The sequence below is a fragment of the Zalophus californianus genome, chromosome 5, assembly GCF_009762305.2.
Source record: "Zalophus californianus isolate mZalCal1 chromosome 5, mZalCal1.pri.v2, whole genome shotgun sequence".
In the NCBI taxonomy this organism is placed as follows: Eukaryota; Metazoa; Chordata; class Mammalia; order Carnivora; family Otariidae; genus Zalophus; species Zalophus californianus.
Genome location: NC_045599.1, coordinates 115,904,918 through 115,921,168, shown reverse-complemented (window position 1 = coordinate 115,921,168; position 16,251 = coordinate 115,904,918). Strand labels below are relative to the sequence as shown.

General features: G+C 37.6%; 1 protein-coding gene across 11 annotated transcripts in view; it reads left to right on the top strand.

Annotated features, from left to right (window-relative positions):
* ITGA1 (integrin subunit alpha 1) overlaps positions 1-16,251 on the top strand; it is a 167,818-nt gene that overhangs the window by 80,747 nt on the left and 70,820 nt on the right. For all 11 annotated transcript variants that reach the window (XR_003522259.1, XR_003522258.2, XR_003522257.2 and 8 more), the window contains 2 exons: positions 7,519-7,667; positions 11,459-11,609. Coding sequence is in view for 8 of the 11 variants with exons in the window: in XM_027606606.1 (XP_027462407.1) it covers positions 7,519-7,667; positions 11,459-11,609 (300 nt within the window). In the remaining 3 variants the exon portion in view is untranslated. The remainder of the gene's footprint in view (positions 1-7,518; positions 7,668-11,458; positions 11,610-16,251) is intronic.

The following is a 16,251-nucleotide window of genomic DNA, read 5'->3' as shown; positions in this document are numbered from 1 at the left end:
CTATCATTATTCTCCTAAAGAAGCCATTGAGTTGATAATGTTAATTGTTGAATGAAAGCCCAGAAACTTAGTTTGTGCTAGAAATTAAAATTTAGGTACTGCTGATATAACATTGACTTAACAATACAAAGTAATAATACAACTCTAAATGAGAAAATAATCCCATTCCTTCATAGCTCTCTGACTTAATACACTTAATAGCTATTTTACACACTTCTCTTTCTTATACTTCTTTGTCATTCTGTTTTGACTTGAAGTTTCATGAAAGAAAAATCAGAAGGTCCTCCTTACAATGATTTCTTTTATATTTCTCATATTCATTTTCCTCCTCTTTCTTCTCTAACCCCCAAAAGAAATGAAGCCACTTAGATAATTAATTCATTGTAATTTGGCAGATATATATGAAGTATCTTATTGATCAAATATTATGCTAGGTGTCATGGGCAGTTTAAAAAATTTAAAAAAAAAACTAACTAAAACTTTGTCCCTGAACCCAAAAGACTTCCAACTCAGAAATGAGATAAAATCTTATATTTGTGTAACTGCAGTACATGATATTGTATCATGAATATAACAAAGGTCAACGAGGCAGAACAATTAATTGATCTTTACAAGTAGGTAACTCAGTATGTAAAGAAATGTTTCCAAACTATGTTGCTTGAGGTGTTGAATATGTTTCTCCCAAAAATATTCCCTTAAATAAGAATAAAATATACCTGGTCTTCCAATTCATGATTCACAATTCATGTTTTCATATTAGAGATTCTGAGAGCACTTTCATTTTTTTTAAAGATTTATTTATTTATTATTTTAGAGAGGAGGGCAGGGGCGGAGGGAGAGAGAGAATTTCAAGCAGACTCCCAGCTAAGCATGGAGCCCAATGCGGGGCTCAGTCTCACAACCGTGAGATCAGGACCCCAACTGAAACCAAGAGTTGGTCACCTAACTGACTGAGCCACCCAGGCCCCTCTCTGAGAGCACTTTCAGAAGAATTTGCTTATGAGTCAGAGTAGAGCAACTGGAGACAGGAGTAAGAGAAAGCCTTGGTCTTTTTCATTCAAAATTTGTGGTGTTTTGTTGTTGTTGTTGTTGTTAATATAAATAGCAAAGGGAGAAAGAGAGACAGACAAAAGAGATAAAGACAGAGAGACAGAGAGGATGTCGAAGGGGGTCCTGCTGTAAAGATACATGTTAACTTTGTGTTACCCATTGTTTTCCAAGTTTACTTGACCATGGAATTCTTTAAATATCATACCTAGGAACATACAAAAAGATGCTAGTACTCCCTAGGAAAGGGGTAAGGGAATATTAGTTCATGGCTTAGCTGAAGAAGGATTATAAATCTCATGTTAAATGGAGGGTTTGAATCAGTGTTACAAACCTCTGGTTTATGTAACAGAATCCTCAGCCATTGTGTGCCTGATTTATGCTCTAGCCTGAAGCTTAGTTCTCTTTGGCCTTAGATTACAATTACATACCTATATCTTTTGTTCTACTTAATCAGGAAGGTCAAACTGTATCTCCCTAGGAAGTAAAGGCTTCCTTTCCAGGTGTCTCCAAAAGCAACCATTCTACCTGGGATTCATCCACTCCTTAGGAGTGTTGTTACTACCTTCCTGTACTCTTGCTGAGGTCATAAGCTACTTTTTTTCCATTTTCTCTTAAAGTTCACATCGAACCTATTGCTTCTTTTAGCTGCCATCCCTGCTTACTTATTTCCATTTAGCAAACATGCCTAGAATATTCATCATCCCCATTACTCTCCAACAGTGTTCTACTTAACTTCTACCCTCTGGTTCTTGTATCATTCCAACAACTGAAGCAACTGACTGCTTCAAGTCAAATATGATGATTATTGGCAGGTTTTATTTTTCTCAATTTCTAGAATGGTTTCAGTTCCTCATCATTTTTAACATATTTTCCAAGCTCCAGACAGCTTTGCTTTCTCCCATTCTACATTCATAACCCACTGTCTGTTCTTTACCTGGGGTTCTTGCTTAGGAGGCTACATTTTCTTCCCTCCATGAGGCCTTTCAATGCAAGAGAGTAAATGTGCTTGTGCTTCTCTCCTCCAGCCTCCTTCAGTGTGTGTTCATCACTTGGCTCACTTTTTATGTTGCTATTTAATCATGACCTTTATTTGATTCTGTTGCATATGCATATATACACAGTGTGCTAGTATGAACCTGTTTTACCTGCCTTAAATTATATGCTAAGCTGGGACTGAAACTGTTTTTATTCACTGAGTCTCATCAATACTCAGCAAAGTATTAGTTATGTTTGTTTTGTGATTTGACCATTTTCCTGTGATCAAAATCAATAAATGGAACTCTTTTTATAGGGAAAGCACAGCAGGTCTTATTCTGCCTGGTTCCTAAGGAAATATGCAGCCCAGTATCAGCCAGGGACCTACATTGTGTCATTTCCCTGAGATTTGAGTTTCTACTGCCCAGTCTTCTCATTTCCCACACTTCTTTTTGTCTCTCTTTTTCTTATTTCCCTGCTATCTCAATTTTCTACTTGCTCATGTGAAATGTTACAGTCATCTAGTAAGAATGTATGCGGGTCAACTGTAAGCAAAGCAAAGCAGTGGCATGGGATAAGAGAATACCAAAAGCTGTGACATAGTCCACGCTCTTTACCCCTCCTTGCCCCTCTGGAACATATAATGTAGTTGGGAAGATAAAGCACACATACAAAGCAGTTGAGAAGAATGCTGTACTCACAGGAGCAAAACAGACAAGTTTGCCTCAGGGCTCAGAGAAGAGGAAGATCAGTATTATCTAGATTGGTGATTAGGTAGGGAAAGTTTTGCAGAAAAAGTGAAACTTGAATTGAATCTTCCAGAATGGGTAATAAAAATTTAGTTTTATTGGGGGGGATGAGAAAGAGTAGGGACAGCACTCGGACTGGGGAATCCTAGAGTTGAGGGGGAACAAAGAAAGTGCAGTCAGGCTGTTGAGTGACTGCAGGTCAGGGAAAGAAAACTGAGTTTTACTCTACAGGTCTAGTATTTCAAGGAGCACCTTGAAGTTTTATCTGTTTCCATTTTAAGTAGAATAAAAATTCTCTTTTAAAGTATATTTCAAAGTCATTGATGTAGTAGGCAATGGAGAGTTATTAGAGATTTTTGAAGAAGGAAGTTATGTGATAAAAGCAGAATTTCAAGACAGTTAATCTTCCATGAATATGTAGATGGAGCTGAGGAGAATGGAAATCTGAGGGAGAGCAAGGGCAGAGAGACCAACGATTACCACAGTCCAGGTTCAAGGCAGTGAGGTCTAGCCTAGGCCAATGAAGAAATTCAGAAACAGGGATAATAGCTCACAGGAAAAGAGGTAGAATTTATGCCAATTAAACAAGGCTGCTTTGTGCCATAATATTTGACATTTGCAACATACTTTACATATCTTATAAAACCTTCTGTGAACTATTGGATTATTTGGACATCAGGAATAGCAGAAAAATTTTAGCCCCTTGGTAAGGCAGAAATCAGTGCTTTATATCCTCTCTCCCTCCCTTAGGTCTGGTTTCCCAGACACAAACCCTGAGAAAATGAGCCAAGTGACAGTGATTTACTAAGGGAGTGGCTTTTAACAGAAAATAGTAAGAGATTTGGGAGAGTGCAACAGTATCAACTGAGGACAACCAAGGGTGTGATTTCAGGTGAAATCAGGACCTCAGGCTGATCTGGAAGGGGAACTCCAAGTTGAGTCAAGGGACTGATCTTTCCCTGCCTGGACTCAGACATCATCTATGGAGCAGGGCAAGGGGTGAGGAGGGAGAATATTTCCAGGTATTTCTGGCTCTTTGAGCCTCTGGGGCAAAGCAGCTCTAGCAGTCGAAGGGTAGTCAGCCATTTGAAGAGGCTCTCCCATGGAGTTGTTAGAAGCAAAGTATAAAGAAAGCGTGAGGCAACTGGCAGTTATAAGTTATCTAAAGAATAAACTTATGGAATTGAGATATATGTTAAGTCAGTAGAGAAAGAGAGAGAGGAAAAAGATATAAAGCACTGATTTCTGACTTACCAAGGGGCTAAAATTTTTCTGCTATTCCTGGTGTCCAGATAATCCAATAGTTCATAGAAGGTTTTATAAGATATGTAAAGTATGTTGCAAATGTCAAATATTATGGCACAAAACAGCCTTGTTTAATCGGCATAAATTCTACCTCTTTTCATGTGACCTCCTCCCCATGTATCAGTGTGATACTCTCTTTTTCCCGAGCAGTTAATAGTTTATGACTAGAATTCGATTGAACTCAATAAATGGGAGCAAAGTGCACTCATTAGTACAAAACAGTAGGACTGCTGGGCAGTGTTATGTGCAACCACATTAGAGATTCATGGCCATAACTTTAAAGTGAGACTAGTCTATAAGTTGTGTGATTTCTGTCTAGAAACATTTAGTGTCACAGAAGCTCGCAAAGAAAAGAAGATACTTGGACTTAACCAGAGTTGGAAGTTAGCCAAGTGAGTTAATGGAGGGGAAAAAAGGTTAAAGGAGTTAAAGTTTGCAAGTAAATGATTGTGGTGATGGACCATGAAATCTATGCTAAGTTAAAAAAAAAATACGATCTCTGAATAATTGGAAGTCTTGATGTGGTGAAGGAATTGATGAATTAGATATACTAGGTAAATGAGCTGAAGTTAATGGTCAGACAGACGAACACTTGAAATTGAGATGGAGGTACTGCTGTTCTTCCTGTTGAGGTCAAGGATAAGACCTTGAGACTGGACAATATAGGTGACCTAGAGGAAAAAATTACTGAAGATGAGGAAGTCAAAGAAATAAGAGACTAGGCTATTCAATAGATTATCCAAACGAGAGATTAGGGTGTTCACTAGATGCACCCAAGTAGTAAAATATCCAAGAATAATGACAGGAATGACAGTTTTCAGAGTTCTTTGGTCTCCTGCTTAATCAAATAAAAACAAAGGGAAAGAAAAACAAAGCAACTCTGTAAGATGTCCTGAATGGGTGAGCAATTAACTTCCACAGTAGCATTTATTCATTTTGATACCCAAAAACAGGCATAATGATTATCTAAGTAGCAAAATCATTTTACCTTTATTTACATTGAATATTTATATATGCAAAGACAATGTCAAACCTTCATGGTTTCCCTTAATAATTATTCAGTTTCTCCCTGAATTATTAATTAAAAGCTATAAAGGTCATTGGGATAATATTTTTAAATCTTTGTGGAGAGTAATAGAGAACTATCCATAACATTTAATTCAAAGAAATAACCTGAATTGGGAGTTATGGGTGTGTCCTCATTCATTTTATTATTTTTTGCATTATTAGTTGGTTGTAGCCTACTTTATTTCCAAAGGGACTTCTCGTCATCTTTATTCCAATTATAATGGCACATAATCTTGGACTAGATAGTGAAAGATATGTTCATAGAAGATCAGGGTTATCCTGGACATGAACTGAGCAGATTGCATGTTCACTCAGCCTATTATGCACCTTATCTTACACTTGAATATGCTCTCCGGTTATTTCTTATTTATCCTATACCCAACTAAGCAACTCTAAGGAAGGATTAATATGTTCCATTTTTAAAATATGATCTGTTTGTTTGTTTGCTTTGCTTTATTATATTCTCCAGTGCATCTCAATTAGGTAGCTAGCTCATTAAATTCATCAAGTAGCAATGATATGATAGCAGCATTTAGTAGAAACTGTCAGAATGAGGTGAAAGAGAATGCAGGGACTTTAGAGAGGTGTGTTTTTGTAGAGAGGAAGTAGAGTGATGGAAAAAGCCCTGAGATAAAGGACTCACATCTTAGACTAGACCCTTTTCTGCCCCTTCACCATGAGGAGTATTTTAAACTTAAATTCCTCATTTATAAAATGTGGTACTAATTTCTGTTACTATAATCTGAATAAATTGGGAAAAAAATTTTTGAAAAGCATTAAAAATATACGATACTACTCTTATTTAAGTATAGTGGCCTTAATTGGTCCACGATTTCTAAAGCACTCTAGAAGGTAGCTCAAAGATGATAAAGATTATTTTAAATTGGAAGGTTCTCCTATTGGTTTCTGAAAATGCCAGAGTATACTTCTGGTTTCCAAGAAGAAAGACACAACTGTGGAAATGTATCATTAAATCAGACACGTAATTAAGCCTAAAGATTTCTGAAAACAGTGACATCTGCAAGGGAAGCTGGAAGGTAGATGCCAGTCCCCTCTGCCATTTGGAAATAGGATCAGACTTGGAAATAGGATGGGTCTGAAGCAAGCATGAAGCAACTTTATCAATGGACAAACGACACAATTGCCTGGGAAAGAAGGCAGCCTTGTCTCAAATCGCTTCCCCAACCCAAGAAATGTAGTGCCCAGATTTCTACATTAAAAAGACATTCCTTTGGGTATAGAATTCTCTGAATCTCAAATTTTGAGTAGAGAAAATTAAACAAAAAGTTATCTCCAGTCACAGTTCTTGATATAGATTAGTCTATTGGTTCACATAAACATTTAAGGAAAGGTATAGAAAAAGGATAAGAAAAATGGGTGTCTCTAGGGGAGGGGGAGGTATAGGAATCAAAGGAAATCAAATCTGGGGACACTTTACCCTCTGTATCATTTTACTCTATGGTGACTTTGCAGTTAGCTGCCCAAATTATCCAGTCTGTGCAAAGGACAGAGTGAAAGGAGGAAGGCAGAAAGGGAAGACAGATAACATGAAAAGGGATGGTGGGGAGAAGGGCTGGCGTGAGAGAAATGAAGCTACGCCTGAACTAGATAAAGCCTGAAGCACATATGTGCCCTCCCCAGATACATGCCCCGCTTATTACTCATCCAGCCTCATCTTGTTTCACTTCCCCTCACAGCCTGGTCCAGGCTCACTGACTTCCTTTCGGTTCTCAGGACGTCCCTTGCTTTTTGCTCATCTCATCTTCTTTACATACAGATTCTCCTCATGTGGACCCCATCCTCCCACTCAGCCTCCATTCAGGACAGGTCTCCACACTCCTTGCATCTTTCAGTCTTAACTTGATTATCACTTCTAAAAGGCTTTCCCTGAGCCTCTTCTGAAGTAGGGCCTTACGTCCTACTTGCTAAACAGCATGATAGCCCTCTCCACAGTTGAACATGCATTGGAATGATCATGTGTTGAATCTCCCTCTCTCTCTCTCTCTCTCTCTCTCTCTCTCTCTCTCTCTCTCTCTCTCTAGTTTAGAAACAAAGTGAAGGCAGAGAGCCTGTCAGTGTGTAGCACCTTCTACCCACCAAAGCCTGCCAGAGTCATCCAGTAGAAACTATTGAAGATATAAACCAATTGTTTGGGAAGTTTAATAATAGTACTATCATTCTTGTTCTTTGGGCTGTGAATATCCACAAGTGCCAATGGTTATTGCTGTCAAAACAGAAGGATTTGTGTACTGATGAATTTTTAAACTCATCTGAAAGACAAAAAAGTATATCTGATCTACATGTTTAAACTAAAGAAAATTGAAAACGGAGCATTGCTAAATGGATAACTCAGAGTGGCTTGGTATTTCAGGTTGGAATTGTACAGTATGGAGAAAATGTAACCCATGAGTTCAACCTCAATAAGTATTCATCAACAGAAGAGGTACTTGTTGCAGCAAATAAAATAATCCAGAGAGGTGGCCGCCAGACTATGACAGCCCTTGGAATAGACACAGCCAGGTATGTGGATTAAAAAATAAACCAAAGTAAAAGACTATGCAAAAATAACTGCTCACAATCAAACCCTTTAGAGTGTCGAATGAACATTTACCTTGGCAATATTTAAAGCCATCTTTTTTTAAAACTAGATCCCACTGATTAATAGTTATTGGATCAAGTTTTTCTACAATATAGTCTCCCCACCCTTCATATCTTTCCTCTTATTCCAAAGGTTGAAATGATGGAAAAATCAGAAAATTACTGTAGTCTGCTGCATCACGTTCTTGGGTACTAAGACATAATATTAGTGAATATCTTTTCCCTTTGTTCTTTGTCTCCAGGAATCTCATTTTAAAAAAAGGATTAATATTCATCCACTTCTACTCAATATATATTTATATCCTAGTATGTCCATAATTTTACAGTACCTGATTTAGAGTTATTGAAGCTCTCAAGTAAGAGTTTTTAAAAGGTCAAATTCAATATTGCTATATTTGAAATCATTTTCAGTGAAAAGATTAAAAGAAGTTGCAAGAACTTCATCATTTGTGCACTCTTTCTTTCTTCCTTTCTCCAAATTCCCTCTAATTTACATCCCTTCCTTTCTCCTATACCTCCCCACTCTGTCTGAACTTCATTCTATGAGAAGCTACAGAACTTCCTTTGATTACACTGTGAAACAGTTTTTCTATATTTTTCCAAACTGCGTTCAACTCTTATCTCTTGCTATTTTCTTCCTAAGTTGCCTTTAAAGCTAGTAAGTTTCTGAACAAAAACTAAACAATACCAATATCACAGGAAATCTAATAAATAGTTTGACTAATATTAAGGATTCTTCTGTTAAGTGTCTTCAACTTCTGGACTCTCATCTGATTTTAAAGAACTAATTAGCCATGCTCTCATTTCACCTGCCTGCTAAGATCAGTATTTTAAGGGGGTTAAAATAGTTAACGTGGATATTCCAAAGAATGGGTTGGATATTCAAAAATTTAAAATTTCATGTGCAGCCTTAGACTCGTAAGTGTTAGAGAAGCATGTGGCTCTAGTTATATGGGGCTCAAGAGAAAATAACCACAAACAGATGGGGTAATTTTACATTTACCTGCTTATGGGATCACCAATTTGCATGCACAAAGAGTGCACATGTTGAGATGTACTGAATGTACCCTCTTAAATAATTGACTAAATGTGACTGCACATTCAAAGTAAATCAAAATGTTCTTTGAAAGCTCTGAGCCTGTAGGGAGCTGTGTTTTTCCAAAGGCAACCACTTAAGAATGAATATTCATCTTTGAAAACTAACTGAAGAAATATTCTGGCTGCTTTGCTCCTGCATAAATACACTCTAAATTCCATGACCCTATATGGTTTTTGCCTACATGTTTCACAAAGGGTCTAGCTGTCAGACACATAATTTATTGAGTTTTGTATATAAATAAAACTCAATAATGGTATTACTAAGTATCCTTCTTATACATTAGTTTTTCACACTGAAGCATATTTTTAATTGTTCTTTATTCCTTTTAGGCAGGGCCAGTTGCAAACAATATTTTTCATTTGTTAGAATCCTTTGCTTCTATTTTCATTGGATGGTAGTATTTGGGGGTAAAGGGCAATTTGCTGAAGATATTTGAAACAGAAAGAGTGTACTCAGGAGTTCTGCCAGTGGCTACTCTTATATTATATAAAACCAACCCCTGTTTAGATTTGCCAGATTTTCTTTAAGAAATGTCTTTTAATCATCTCCATTGGTTGAGGTTCATTCAATAATGGCCTGAATCTTCAAGAGAACTGGGAAGTTTTGGTGATCCTCTAAGGAGTTAGGACTGCAAAAAGGATAGAATCTTATATGATATCCATGTCTGAACTTCATTTAAAGACAAGCCTTTGGGGCACCTCGGTGGCTCAGTTGGTTGGGTGTCTGCCTTTGGCTCAGGTCATGATCCCAGGGTCCTGGGATCGAGTCCCACATTGGACTCCCTGCTCGAACAGGGAGCATGCTTCTCCCTCTCCCTCTGTTGCTCCTCCTGCTTGTTCTCTCTCCCTGTCTCAAATAAATAAATAAAATCTTTAAAATATATATATAATAAAAAAAATAAAGACTAGCCTCTAACATCTGTTTTCACTTTTGTGCATATAAAGAAGTCAGAAAATCTATCTGTGTAGTGTAGAGGGCAGAGATACACAGTTCCCTAGTGGCTAACTTTTTTAAATAGTTTCTTTATTTTGAAAATTATAGGGGCGCCTGGGTGGCTCAGTCGTTAAGCGTCTGCCTTCGGCTCAGGTCATGATCCCGGGGTCCTCGGATCGAGCCCCACATTGGGCTCCTTGCTCAGCGGGGAGCCTGCTTCTCCCTCTCTCACTCCCCCTGCTGGTATTCCCTCTCTCGCTGTGTCTCTGTCAAATAAATAAAATCTTTAAAAAAAAAAAAAGAAAATTATAAGAAAAATTAAAAATGTAAAAAATAGTACAACAAAATGCTGTGTACTCACCAAACAAATCAACAATTGTTAACATCTTGTCATATTGACATTTAGCCCTTTTAAAGGAAAATAAACAGAGATAAAATCCCTTTGCCCACATCACCAGGATCTTTTAGCCGGCTCACAAGATACCCACCACTGTGTATATTTACTGTGTATCTGAAGTAAAACTAATGTGTATTGTGCAAACCCTTTGGAAGTTTAGTTAAGAGAAATGTTTTTTTGGCATATCCCAAACTGCAGCTGTTTGTCCTCATGACCAAAGAAAAATATTGAAATAGACCATTCAGTATAATGATTGCTGCATTTTATACCAAGATCTAAAAAATATTATATGAAATCCTTTCACGGTTTCATTCCTAAGTAAAATGCACTTGACCCCAGAAAGGAAAGTGAGCGAGTGAAAGAAAATAATAGAGGGAAAATATGCCCCTGTGTGTGTGTGTGTGTGTGTGTGTGTGTGTGTGTGTGTAAGCACAAAACAACAAAAATTATGCTTCCATAAATGCTTTTTGGAATAAAAAATAGGAATAAAACAAAATAAATAAATAAATAAATAAAAATAAAAATAAAATTAAAAAAAGGAATAAAAAATTCCTTTCTTTGCAGTTAGGTTATAGCATTTTCCCTTTCTCTCTGTGCTGCTTTCTTCCACCCTACCCCCAGCAGCCTGTGTCCTAAAACCTAGTTCAGACCAAATCTTTCATAGCTACTCCATCCACTCTTGCCCCCCATAGCCCTGCTCTATCACTGACTCAGACCACAGCCATCTGCAGTCCTTTATTACTATGTCCATTTTTTCCCCATATCCAAGAGCACTCTCAAGCATTCCAGTTGTACAAAAGTCTGTTTTCTCCCAGCACCCCTCTTCAGCTCAGAGGATTTCCATACTGTTCTATAAATGTCAGAATGGATGTGGTAGAAGTGAGGACAAGCAAAAGCTTCTGCCTAAAGCAGAAGAAAAGAGGAGTGTTTATAGAGAAAGGAGTGGTTGAGCAAGTATTTAAGATCTGACCTTCTCCAGATCTGATGTGTGCTCCAGTCACACCTTCCCTGAGAAGTTTCCAAAGAATGAAATAGTGCTGCCCTTTGTATATGGGATATGTGATGATTAGTAAAATGGTGACCTCTTCATCATCTGGGAGAAATCTAAGACTATTACAAATAATGATCTTCATGCCTCCCAGCCTGAACAGTGGTTGTGAGTGTTGATCGTGGAGGGACAGCACTGTTCTAACTAGAGTTGTCAGTGTTTTTCTTTTGTTTATCACTTTGCCTAACCTTCGGGTGGTATTTTATTTGCTTCTCTTTCCTCTGTGATCACTTCAGGAAGGAGGCTTTCACTGAAGCCCGAGGTGCCCGAAGGGGAGTTAAAAAAGTCATGGTAATTGTGACTGATGGGGAATCCCATGACAATCATCGACTGAATAAGGTCATCCAAGACTGTGAGGATGAAAACATTCAGCGGTTTTCCATAGCTGTAAGTACATGGCTAGAGATAGCTTTCAAAATCTGGTGTGAAGACAAGAGGTGTGTACATATGATTATTTTATGCAAGTTACACAAACAAGGTTGTAAAGGAGAAACGTCTCCATTTGAAGGTAAACTCTGTGAGGGCAGGATTGGATCTTGCTCCCTTTGTGTCCTAGGGAAGGAAGGACAAGAGAAAGAAAGAGACAGAAATAAGAAAGAAAAAAGAAGAGCAGAAAAGGAGGAGAAGAGGACCCCCCAGCAGGGGGAAGAATGCTGGAAGGATGGAGGGAAGAATAGAGGAAGGGCAGAAAAGAGGGAGGGAAGGAAGGAGAAAGGAGAAGGTAAGAAGAAAAAAGGAAGGGAGGAAAGAAAGGAGGAAATTGAGGATGTGCTAGTAATAAATACATTGCCTGGAGAATAGTCCAAGATGGTGGAAGAGTAGGAGAGCTTAGTTTCATCTGGTCCCAAGAATTCAACTAGATAGCTATCAAATCATTCTGAACACTGACAAACTCAACCAGATATCTAAGAAAAGAATAGCTGCAACTCTACAAATAGAAAAGTAACCACTTTCTGCAAGAATGACAAGATAGAAAAACTCACCTCAAAAAAGAGAACAAGAGGCAGTACTGACTGTCAGGGACCTAATCAGTATGGATATAAGTAAGATGTCAGAACTAGAGTTCAGAATAATGATTATAAAGATATCAGATATTAGCTGGGCTTGAAAAAAGTATAGAAGACACTAGAGAATCCCTTTCTGGAGAAATAAAAGAACTAAAATTTAACCAAGTCAAAATCAAAAAGGCTATAATGAGATGCAATAAAAAATGGAGGCTCTAATTGCTAGGATAAATGAGCAAAAGAGAGAATTAGTGATATAGGAGACAAAGTGATGGAGAATAAAGAAGCTGAGAAAAAGAAACAACTACTGGATCACAAGGGGAGAATCTGAGAGATAAGTGATACCATAAAATGAAACAATATTAGAATAATTGGGATCCCAGAAGAAGAGGAAAGAGAGTTGGAGGTTGGGGGGCAGAAGGTATATTGAAGCAAATTATAGCAGAGACCTTCCCTAATCTGGGGAAGGAAACAGGCATTCAAGTCCAGGAGGTACAGAGAACCCCCCTCAAAATGAATAAAAATAGGCCAACACCTCAACATATAATAGTGAAACTTGCAAATCTCAGAGACAAGCAGCTCAGGGACAAGAGGTCCATAATCTACAAGGGTAGAAACATCAGACTGGTAGCAGACCTATCCACAAAGGCCTGGGAGGCTAGAAAGGACTGGCATGATATATTCAGGTTGCTAAATGAGAAAAACATGCAGCCAAGAATACTGTATCCAGCTAAGCTGTCATTCAAAATAGGAGAGATAAAAAGCTTCCAGGAGAAACAGAAGCTAAAAGGATTTGTGATCACTAAACCAGCCCTGCAGGAAATATTAAAGGGGATCCTTTAAGCAAAGAGAGTAACATAGACCAGAAAGGAACAGAGACAATCTACAGAAACAGGGACTTTACAGGTAATACAATGGCACTAAATTCATATCTTTCAATAGTTACTCTGAATGTAAATGAGCTAAATGCCCCAATCAAAAGACACAGGGTATCAGATTGGATAAAAAAAATAAGACCCATCAATATGCTGTCTGCAAGAGACTCATTTTATTTTTTATTTTTTTAAAGATTTTATTTATTTATTTGACAAAGAGAGATAGCGAAAGCAGGAACACAACCAGGGGGAGTGGGAGGGGGAGAAGCAGGCCTCCCGCCGAGCCTGATGTGGGGCTCGATCCCAGGACCCTGGGATCATGACCGGAGCTGAAGGCATACGCTTAACGACTGAGCCACCCAGGCGCCCCTGCAAGAGACTCATTTTAGACCCAAAGATACCTCCAGACCGAAAGTGAAGGAATGGAAAACCGTTTATCATGCTAATGGACATCAAAAGAAAGCTGGGGTGGCAATCCTTATAGCAGACAAATTAGATTTTAAACTAAAGAAAGACTATAATAAAAGTTGAGGAAGGACACTATATCATAATTAAAGCATCTATCCAACAAGATCTAACAATTGTAAATATTTATGTGAGCAGCCAATTATATAAACCAATTAATAACAAAATTAAAGAAACACATTGATAATAATACAATAATAGTAGGAGACTTTAACACCCCACTCACTGCAATGGACAGATCATCTAAGCAGATCAACAAGGAAACAAGGGCTTTGAATGACCCACTGGACCAGATGGACTTCACAGATATATTCACAGCATTCCATCCTAAAGCAACAGAATAGACATTCTTTTTGAGTGCACATAGAACATTCTCCAGAATAGATCACATACGGGGTCACAAATCAGTTCTCAACCAGTACCAAAAGATTGGGATCATTTCCTGCATACTCTCAGACCACAATGCTTTGAAACTGGAACTCATTCACAAGAGGAAAGAACTCAAATACAAGGAGGCTAAGGAGCATCCTACTAAAGAATGAATGGGTCAACAAGGAAATTAAAGAAGAATTTTAAAAAATCATGGAAACAAATGAAAATGAAAACACAAGTGTTCAAAACTTTTGGGATGCAGCAAAGACAGCCCTAAGAGAGAAATATATAGCAATACAGCCTTTCTCTAGAAACAAGAAAGGTCTCGAATATACAACCTAGCCTTACACCTAAAGGAGCTAGAGAAAGAAGAGCAAATAAAGCTTAAATCCAGCAGGAGAAGAGATTTAATAAAGATTAGACCAGAAATCAATGAAATAGTAACCAAAGGAACAGTAGAACAGATCAGATGAACAAAACTAGGAGTTGGTTCTTTGAAAGAATTAGTAAGATTGATAAACCCCTGGCCAGACTTATCAAAAAGAAAAGAGAAAGGACCCAAATAAATAAAATCATGAATGAAAGAGAAGATATCACAATGAACACTTAAGAAATACGAACAATTATAAGAACATATTATGAGCAACTATATGCCAACAAATTAGGCAATCTGGAAGAAATAGATGCATTCCTAGAGACATATAAACTGAAACAGGAAAAAGAGAAAACCTGAACAGACCCATAACCAGCAAGGAAATTGAAGTAGTAATCAAAAATCTCCCAACAAACAAGAGCCCAGGACCAGATGGTTTCCCAAGGGAATTCTACCAAACATTTAAAGAATTAATAACAATTCTTCTGAAGCAGTTCCAAAAAATAGAAATGGAAGGAAAACTTCCAAACTCTTTCAATGAGGCTAGCATTACTTTTATTCCAAAACCAGACAAAGACCCCACCAAAAAGGAGAATTACAGACCGATATCCCTGATGGACATTGATGCCAAAATCCTCAGCAAGATACTAGCCAATAGGATCCAACAGTACATTAAAATGATTATTCACCATGACCAAGTGGGATTTATTCCTCGGCTGCAAGGTTGGTTCAACATCTGCAAATCAATCAACATGATACACTACATGAATAAAAGAAAGGACAAGAACCATATGATCTTCTCAATAGACACAGAAAGAGCATTTGACAAAGTACAGTATCCTTTCTTGATTAAAACTCTTCACAGTGTAGGGATAGAGGGAACATGCCTCAATATCATAAAAGCTGTATACAAAAAACCCACAGCAAATATCATTCTCAATGGGGAAAAACTGAGAGCTTTTCCCCTAAGGTCAGGAACATGGCAGGGATGTCCACTCTCCAACATAGTACTAAAAGTCCTAGCCCAAGAAATCAGACAACAAAAAGAAATAAAAGGCATCTAAATCGGCAAAGAAGAAGTCAAACTCTCTTCACAGATGACATGATATTCTATGTGGAAAACCCAAAAGATTCCACCCCAAAATTGCTAGAACTCATGCAGGAATTCAGCAAAGTGGCAGGATATAAAATCAATGCACAGTAATCAGTTGCATTTCTATACACCAACAATGAGATAGAAGAAAGAGAAATTAAGGAGTCGATCCCATTTACAATTGCACCAAAAACCATAAGATACCTAGAAATAAACCTAACCAAAGAGGCAAAGGATCTGTACTCAGAAAAATACTCATGAAAGAAGTTGAAGAAGACACAAAGAAATGGAAAAACATTCCATGCTCATGGGCTGGAACAATAAATATTGTTAAAACATCTATGCTACGTAGAGCAATCTACACATTCAATGCAATCCCTATCAAAATGCCATCAACTTTTTTCACAGAGCTGGAACAAATAATCCTAAAACTTGTATGGAACCAGAAAAGACTCGAATAGCCAGAGGAATGTAGAAAAAGAAAACCAAAGCTGGTGGCATCACAAAGCCGGACTTTCCATTTCCTCCCTACTTCATAGCCCCTAACTGTGCAGCCAGCAGCTCTAAAATGTTTCCTGTAATTGTATTTAAACTGGACAAGAAGGGAAAAAGGATCAGAGAAGAAATTTCATTTAGTTCCAAGGAAAAGCCTAGCCTGCTATTGATGATATAGAAGATATTACATACTTTGTATGTATGTATAAAGTACAAAGTACTTTAGCTCTTTGTGAGCAAATCTGTATCAATATAAAAGCAATCCATTATTAATAACATTTGTCTCTCAAAATGCAAAAAAAGAAAAATAGAGACAGAGTGCTTTTTACCTCTTAATAGTAATTTATCTTTT